Source organism: Populus trichocarpa, chromosome 11 (genome assembly GCF_000002775.5).
Source record: "Populus trichocarpa isolate Nisqually-1 chromosome 11, P.trichocarpa_v4.1, whole genome shotgun sequence".
NCBI lineage: Eukaryota > Viridiplantae > Streptophyta > Magnoliopsida > Malpighiales > Salicaceae > Populus > Populus trichocarpa.
The window spans coordinates 3,053,319-3,062,713 of record NC_037295.2 but is presented as its reverse complement, the minus strand read 5'-3'; the positions used below and the strand labels follow the sequence as shown (position 1 = coordinate 3,062,713).

At 31.5% G+C, this 9,395-nt stretch overlaps 1 protein-coding gene across 1 annotated transcript; it reads right to left on the bottom strand.

The window, feature by feature from the left end:
* Window positions 1–342: 342 nt before the first annotated feature.
* Window positions 343–4,735, bottom strand: LOC7497001 (calcium-binding protein PBP1). Its single transcript, XM_002317224.4, has 2 exons — window positions 4,265–4,735; window positions 343–526 (listed from the first exon to the last, which is right to left on the bottom strand). Exons 1-2 carry the CDS (start codon window positions 4,537–4,539, stop codon window positions 460–462), a joined length of 342 nt encoding a protein of 113 aa, XP_002317260.1. The 5' UTR covers window positions 4,540–4,735; the 3' UTR covers window positions 343–459.
* Between the last annotated feature and the right edge of the window lie 4,660 nt (window positions 4,736–9,395).

The following is a 9,395-nucleotide window of genomic DNA, read 5'->3' as shown; positions in this document are numbered from 1 at the left end:
TAGAAATAAGCTGAGATGGGGATATAAGAAACCCACCCCATTATCTCTTTGGACATGTAAGCTGGCCTAAAAAAGTTTGTCCCAAAAAGCCCATAAATTCTCTGGACTTGCAATTTGGTCTTAAAAATGGCTTCACAGTCTAGCCAGATTCCTTTCTCTGGCCCTTTCTTCTTTTACCTTTGATTTTGTTACCTTCTTAGAAATGAGCTCTTGGCATAAGATTCATTTTAAAGAATTGAATCAAACTGTTGTGTTGCATACTTAAAAAGGAAGGTTGATATATTGCAATCAATGAGATTCATATTAAAGTTTTAATGTGTTCTATGTAATGAAAATGGAAGAGAAGAATAAAATGGCTGCAATATTGCAACAAATTAGATCGATGGAGAGCTACAATATCTTTAGAAAGGAAGAAGAAGAAGAAGAAGAAGAAGAATGATAAGAAGAAGAAAAAAAGGCCTACATCTCACTAATAATAGCCTCTACGAGCCATTCTGTTGAATTCATCATCAACCCAGGACTCAGCCTGAACATAAGGGTACAAAATTCCATCTCATTCAATGCACCATCTCCATCCAAATCACCTTCTCTTACCATACACTTTACTTCATCATCACTCATATCCTGCAATCCAAGCAATGCTGAATTCCTCTTCAAACTCTCAAATGTGATCAAACCCTTGTCTTCATCAACCAACAACTGAAACCCATTGGACAACTCCTTCATAAACCCTTCAGCGCCTAACTTCTCCACCATGGCGGGAAAGAAATCCTCGAACACAATCCCATTTCGCGACGCCATTCGAGACCAATCACGTAGCGTAAACTAGCACTCAGATAGTTGTTTGTGTATGGATTGAATGCAAGATGGAACTGAGAAATTGTGAAGGTTGTGACGATGGAAATGTGACTCGATTAAGGGTCCATATTTATAGTTTGTAAAGAGAATACCAAGGCTTAGGAGGAAAGGAAGAGAAGTATTCGAGGAAAGATCATCGGATAGGTGTCAATGACACCGAAAGTACAGATAATAGAGGTTAGTTGTTAAGGAAGGTTGTTCTGGCCGGCTTTTTGCTGCGTATGATCCGTGACCATTTCTTCCTCGAAGTTGCATGGGAAGGTACCAACTTTAATTTTTGGTGATGGGGCTTGCTTGCTAGCATTTTCCTTGCCGAAAAGTTGAGCTTTGTTTTGGACGGCATCATTTACAAATATGCCACGCAATTAAAGTACATATATCTAAAAAAAAATTGATGAGGAATAAAATACTCCATATATAAAGCAGTGGTCAAACCCACCGGCAAATTAAACCTTTAAAGAATTCAAGGAGATGGCCACACAACGAAGGTCGTCGGCAAGCATGAGATGATGAATGTTCCCTTGTAGGGCTAGAGCCTGAAGCCAATTTTTAGCAATCTAGCTATAATCCCTTAACCATCTAGTCTATGTCTCTAAGCCAATATATTAATTCGAGGGTCCACATGATATTTTTCTTTTTGAACTGGGGTCTGGCTGGTGGTGCGCGACTATCTATCCATGTTGTTGTCTTTTGGAATCATGGTTCGAGATAACTTCCTCTCCTTTCCTCTCCTAGGCTGTTTTTGAAGAATCAAAAGTGATTCATATATGAAATCTTCATATATAAAAAAATCAATTTAATTTTAAATTTTAAATTTTTAGATGAAGTTTGAAAATATAATTTATATTATTTTTAATAAATAATGAGTTAAATAACAAATGATAATATATGAATAATTTATTTGTTAAGTAAAAGATTAATATGTGGAATAATTGACAGTTACTATTACTTGTATCACATAGTTTTTTTAGACAATTAATCTTTATTTATTTCTCTACCCCTCTTAAATTTTGTTTGGAAGTGAAATGACTTCTATTTTTATATGCTTTTTAAATTATATTTGCCCTGAAAAACATTAAAATGATGTGTTTTTAATATGTTTTTTTTATATAATTTTAATGTGTTAATATCAAAAATAAAAAAATAAATTTAAAAAAATTATTTTAATATTTTTTAAAATATATTTTTTAAAAAATACATCTCAACCACAATATCAAATCTACAGCTAATGTAATCATGTACCTGACTTGGAGGACTCGGCAGCCAATAATAAATTATTTTTTCTTCGGACGGGGATCATTAGACTTCAAATTTTGTAAAATTAGCACCATTGTTTAATCAATACCAAAATAGTTTCGAATTAAAGTTAGCTATAAACAACAGAGAAGGGACGTAAGACATAATAATTAATAAATTTGTTTTTACGGAATATAAATAAAAAATTGATCTTATATGTATTAGAAAAAAATAATTTGCTCTCAACTTTCGTAATCATCATAAATAATGCAGTGATACTATTCCTCATAAGCAGGAGAAAAAAATTAAGAAGAATTTAAATTTTGGTTCGTTACAATAGGACAAAAACATTAACACAGAAAGTAACGTCTCTTCCAGCCTTTACTCTGTTCTATTTGGAAGGCTTCCATGCTGTGGATTTTTGGCCAATATTGCTCTCTTCAAAACTTGAATTCCCTCTCAAACCTCTCATCTTCTGTCAACACCATGGGGAAATGATCAATGGATAGTACATATTTATATATCAATGTAGACATATGGTTGTGATTGGTAAGCTTCAAATATTTAGGCCTGACCATATATAGGTACTGATTTGTAAACCCTAGATTTATCTGTCTATAAATTCCAAAAGAGGAAAGGGATGATGACCAAGCGAACCTGACATGCAGTGGACTTCGTAGATTTTTTGGCTGCTTATGGAAGGAAATGCCAATTAACAAGAGCAATGCCATTAAAGGGCGTTCTTTCTCAGAAGTTGGGTTTTGGAGCTCTACATATATATCTTGAAGCTGCTCATCCAGGGAATTGCCAGAAAGGGTGTGAGCATGACAACAATTCCAAAATGCCCGTTGCTTCGATGAAAATGGGTATAGGGTTAGTATCTTCTTTATGGTTGGTGCATTGCCATGTACTTTTTAAGAATCAGATGAAAATGTGATGTATAATATTTTTATAAAAATAAAATATTATTCTAGTATTTATATAGTTAATTTTTAAAAGGATTAATAATCAATTAAAAAATATATAAAAGAGGATTCTTTGGCTAGAAAAAAAAACATATTTGAAGATAAAACAGGTCCGGGTTTTGCCGGGTCGCGAGTCAACCGGGTTTTTACTCATCTCAGTCTTTTACCTTACCAGAACTAGTACTTCAGCTACCGGGTTAATTGGGTTTGAAGTCGACTCTTCTGGTCGGTTTAGGTTTAATATCTATGATTTTGATCCTCTTAAACAAGATAAAGGGTTTTTTTTTTTTTTTTGAAATTATATGTAGTTTACATTTGATTTGAAACTTAAATTGTCTTGATAATTATGATAATAACTAAAAAAAGGATCAACAATTTCATCCTTTATCTCTTAACTTTAATTATTGCTACTTTATCTTTCTTTTTAAATATGTAATCTATAGTAATATACATGTAGAATTAGTCATATAATATTTCTTGATATTTATATTTTCCAAAAAAAATAATATTAAAGCTATACTAATATTTATAAATTTATTTGAAATACCTCTCATACAGAAATATATTCATCTTCCAATCATTCGATTACATCAATTAACATATTGAAATAAAAAGAAATAATTTAGAAGTAAGGTTCTATTTAGTTTTTATCTCATATATGTGTGTATCTATAATTTAGAAGAACGTAACATGGCCATATTTTTTCACTTATTTAGCCGGTTGCATAGTGCATATCCCAAAGGAAATCCAAAATCCAAAATTTGCATTATTCCTCGCCATTCAAATTCTCTAGACTTACAATTTGATCTTAAAAATGGCTTCACAGTCTAGCCAGATTCCTTTCTCTGGCCCTTTCTTCTTTTACCTTTGATTTTGTTACCTTCTTAGAAATGAGCTCTTGGCATAAGATTCATTTTAAGAATTGAATCAAACTGTTGTGTTACATACTTAAAAAGGAAGGTTGATATATTGCAATCAATGAGATTCATATTAAAAATTTAATGTGTTCTATGTAATGAAAATGGAAGAGAAGAATAAAATGGCTGCAATATTGCAACAAATTAGATCGATGGAGAGCTACAATATCTTTAGAAAGAAAGAAGAAGAAGAAGAAGAAGAAGAATGATAAAAAAAAGGCCTACATCTCACTAATAATAGCCTCTACGAGCCATTCTGTGGAATTCATCATCAACCCAGGACTCAGCCTGAACATAAGTGTACAAAATTCCATCTCATTCAAAGCACCATCTCCATCCAAATCACCTTCTCTTACCATACACTTTACTTCATCATCACTCATATCCTGCAATCCAAGCAATGCTGAATTCCTCTTCAAACTCTCAAATGTGATCAAACCCTTGTCTTCATCAACCAACAACTGAAACCCATTGGACAACTCCTTCATAAACCCTTCAGCGCCTAACTTCTCCACCATGGCGGGAAAGAAATCCTCGAACACAATCCCATTTCGCGACGCCATTCGAGACCAATCACGTAGCGTAAACTAGCACTCAGATAGTTGTTTGTGTATGGATTGAATGCAAGATGGAACTGAGAAATTGTGAAGGCTGTGACGATGGAAATGTGACTCGATAAGGGTCCATATTTATAGTTTGTAAAGAGAATACCGAGGCTTAGGAGGAAAGGAAAAGAAGCATTCGAGGAAAGATCATCGGATAGGTGTCAATGACACCGAGAGTACAGATAATAGAGGTTAGTTGTTAAGGAAGGTTGTTCTGGCCGGCTTTTTGCTGCGTATGATCCGTGACCATTTCTTCCTCGAAGTTGCATGGGAAGGTACCAACTTTAATTTTTGGTAAGGAGGCTTGCTCGCTAGCTAGCTAGCTAGCTAGCATTTTCCTTGCCAAAAAGGTGAGCTTTGTTTTGGACGGCATCATTTACAAAAAAACGCCACGCAATTAATGTACACATATCTAAAAAAAAAAATATGAAGAATAAAATACTCCATATATATATAAAGCAGTGGTTTTGACCCACCGGCAAATTAAACCTTAAAGAATAGGAGGACATGGCCACACAACGAAGGTCGTCGGCAAGAATGTGTTCCCTAGTAGGGCTAGAGCCTGAAGCCAATTTTTAGCAATCTAGCTATAATCCCGTAACCTTCTAGTCTATGACTCTAAGCCAATATATTAATTAATTCGAGGGTCCACATGATAATTTACTTTTTGAACTGGGGTCTGGCTGGTGGTGCGCGACTATGTTTCCATGTTGTTGTCTTTTGGAATCATGGTTCGAGATAGCTTCCTTTCCTTTCCTTTCCTTGGTTGTTTTTGAAGTAACTTGGGATAGTATATGGCAAACACAAGGAAAAGTATGTATGAATCAAAAGTGATTCATGAAATCCTTCCAACATTAAGAAATTAGTTTAACTTAAAAATTTAAATTATTAAATAAAATTTTAAAATATAATTTATATTATTCTCTAATAAATAATGGGTTAAATTAATGACAAATAATATTATATGAATAATTTATTTGTTAAGTAAAAGATTAATATATGGAATAATTGACAATTAATATTATTTGTATCACATAGTTTTTTTTATTTATCCTTTTTATTTATTTATTTCTCCACCCCTCTTAAATCTTGTTTGGAAGTGTAATAGTTTATGTTTTTATATGATTTTTTAAATTATATTTGCCCTGAAAAAAATTTAAATTAATGTTTTTTTAATATTTTTCATATGATTTTAATGTGTTAATATCAAAAATAAAAAATAAATTTTAAAAAATTATTTTAATACATTTTCAAATAAAAAATATTTTTAAAAAGAATCACCTCAACCACAATATCAAATAAACAACTAATGTAATCACGACCTGACTTAGGGTCTGTTTGAGATTGTGGTAGTGGTGACGGTTCAAAGTGTTTTTTGCTTAGAAATGTATCAAAATAAATTTTTTTTTATTTTTTAAAAATTATTTTTGACATCAACACATCAAAACAATCTGAAAACATAAAAAAAATTATTTTAAGTAGAAAAAAAATTTCAAAATTTTTGAAAACAGACTCTTAGAGGACTCACCAACCAATAATAAATGATTTATTTTTCTTCGGGGGGGGATCATTAGACTTCAAATTTTGTAAAATTAGCACCATTGTTTAAACAATATCAAAATAGTTTCGAATTAAAGTTAGCTATAAACAACAAAGAAGGGACGAAAGACATAATAATTAATAAATCTGTCTCTTGTTTTTACGGAATCTAAATAAAAAATTGATCATATATGTATTAGGAAAAAACAAATTGCTCTCAACTTTCGTAATCATCATAAATAATGCAGTGATAGTACTATTCCTCATAAGCAGGAGAAAAAAATTAAGAAGAATTTAAATTTTGGTTCGTTACAATAGGACAAAAACATTAACACAGAAAGTAACGTCTCTTCCAGCCTTTACTCTGTTCTATTTGGAAGGCTTCCATGCTGTGGATTTTTGGCCAATATTGCTCTCTTCAAAACTTGAATTCCCTCTCAAACCTCTCATCTTCTGTCAACACCATGGGGAAATGATCAATGGATAGTACATATTTATATATCAATGTAGACATATGGTTGTGATTGGTAAGCTTCAAATATTTAGGCCTGACCATATATAGGTACTGATTTGTAAACCCTAGATTTATCTGCCTATAAATTCCAAAAGAGGAAAGGGATGATGACCAAGTGAACCTGACATGCATTGGACTTCGTAGATTTTTTGGCTGCTTATGGAAGGAAATGCCAATTAACAAGAGCAATGCCATTAAAGGGCGTTCTTTCTCAGAAGTTGGGTTTTGGAGCTCTACATATCTTGAAGCTGCTCATCCAGGGAATTGCCAGAAAGGGTGTGAGCATGACAACAATTCCAAAATGCCCGTTGCTTCGATGAAAATGGGTGTAGGGTTAGTATCTTCTTTATGGTTGGTGCATTGCCATGTACTTTTTAAGAATCAGATGAAAATGTGATGTATTATATTTTTATAAAAATAAAATATTATTCTAGTATTTATATAGTTAACTTTGAAAAGAGTTAATAATCAATTAAAAAATATATAAAAAGAAGAGTCTTTGACTAGGAAAAAAAACATATTTGAAGATAAAACGGGTTCGGGTTTTGCCGGGTCACGAGTCAACCGGGTTTTTACTTATCCTAGTCTTTTACCTTACTCGGACTAGTACTCCAGCTACCGAGTTGATTGGGTTTTAAGTCGACTCTTCGGGTCGGTTTAGGTTTAATATCTATGATTTTGATCCTTTTAAACAAGATAAAGAGTTTTTTTTTTTTTGAAATTATATGTGGTTTACAATTGATTTGAAAGTTAAATTTTCTTGATAATTATGATAATAACTAAAAAAGGATCAATACTAATTGCATCCTTTATCTCTTAAATTTAATTATTGCTACTTTATCTTTCTTTTTAAATCTGTAATCTATAGTAATATACATGTAGAATTAGTCATATAAATTTCTTGATATTTATATTTTCCAAAAAAAAAATACTAAAGCTATACATTACATCAATTAACATATTGAAATAAAAAGAAATAATTTAGAGGTAAGGTTCTATTTAGTTTTTATCTCATATATGTGTGTATCTATAATTTAGAAGAACGTAACATGGCCATATTTTTTCACTTATTTAGCCGGTTGCATAGTGCATATCCCAAAGGAAATCCAAAATCCAAAATTTGCATTATTCCTCGCCATTCAAATGCATTGGGCCACATCAATCAAAAAAATTATCAGTATCAGATTTAAGCCTGATGTGGATAAGGGTCCATCTCAGGCCTGAAAATGGTGGTAGGGCTGGTGGCAGCATCCCGGGTGATGCTGTGTGAAACAAATATAAATATTCTTTATATATATATATATATATTACAACAAAAAAATAAAAAGGGCTTAGCTTTTTGGTGTAGTATGTGAGGAGAAATAATATAGATTTAATTATTGTATTGATGATTTTTTTCTTTAATGAACAATTGTTTTAATTTCGGGGATAAAGTTGTATTTTTCAAAGAATCAAAATATTATTTGTCAATTGATTAGGATTAATATAGTAAATTTATGTTTTTTAAATATAGTAAAATTAATTTGTCATCCTTTAAAGCATCTTATCTACTAAATATATTTAAATCTTTTATTAACAAGAATAACTTGCCATCTGCATATAATTTATTAAAAACAAATTAAGTAATTAAATCTTCTCAATTTTTTTTTCTTTTAACTATTCCCTTTTGAATTAAATTTAAGAACCCTTGATTTTTAAATTTGCATTACAGCACAAAACCTCAACTACAAACTTAAAGTAATACAATTCTAGATAATCAATACATTTCACTTTAATTTATTTTCTGTTTTTTTGACATCATTTTTATGCTAATGATATAAGTTTGATTCTCCATATATATATATATATATATAAATAACATATATGAAATTGTTATTCTAAATTGTAATATAATTGACAATTTAACAATATTTAAGTCAACTACTATTTTGTTATACGAAATTTTTTCACGTCGACATGTGAGCAGGCAAGTCAAAACTAGCCTATAAAAGCTTTTGTTTTGTGTTGAATTTAGATGAACAGTTGAGAGGAGGACCCTTACACCATGGACAAGCTCTTCTTCAAGTCCATCCTGAGGTTTTTGTTTGGAATGGTAGTCGTTTTATTGGCAGAAAATTAAGACCATCAATGCGATTCAACCTATTTAAATTGTTTTTTATTTGAAAAAATATTAAATTAATATTATATAAGTTAGTTTTAACGTATTAATATTAAAAATAATTTTTTAAAATATTAATTTTATAAAAGCATGTTGAATTCTCAAGAATGAGCCACGAAACCGTAATTTCTTTAGGTTATAGAAACAAGCCATACAGATAGTGACCCATTAGGACTTGTTTTTGTCAAAGCCTTGTGCCGGTGAAAGAAAATGTCCATTTTCTTTGCTGTGTAACTGACGTGGCTACAGATGCTGAATTATTGACCGTGAAGAACCTATCCCATAAAGAATAATATTCATAAAACATTTTTGTAATTATGCAAACATGTCCATAACCAGACTAGAAGTTTAACCATCTTCTTATCTTGTTCTTGCTCTTGAACCTTCATGGAATTACATTTTGACTGGTATACAAATAAAGTTGCCATCCCCGCGGACGGCACGTACCTGCCTAGGTAGGCCAAAGTACCGGCGACTTTTGTGTCTATAATCTCCTTCCAGGAAAAGGGAAGCACCTGTCACAATTGTTGAAAAAACCCAACCTTTCAGGTTTACCTTTTGATTGAGTTGCGTAATAAAATAACACTCGCCATAAGAGGACAG

Excerpts from the sequence above, each read along its gene's own strand:
- LOC7497001 (XM_002317224.4), bottom strand. The coding sequence starts at position 4,539 with ATGGCGTCGCGAAATGGGATTGTGTTCGAGGATTTCTTTCCCGCCATG. Across the intron at positions 527-4,264 it reads TTTTGTACACTTATGTTCAG|GCTGAGTCCTGGGTTGATGA; the intron begins GCTGAGTCCTGG and ends CCTTATGTTCAG.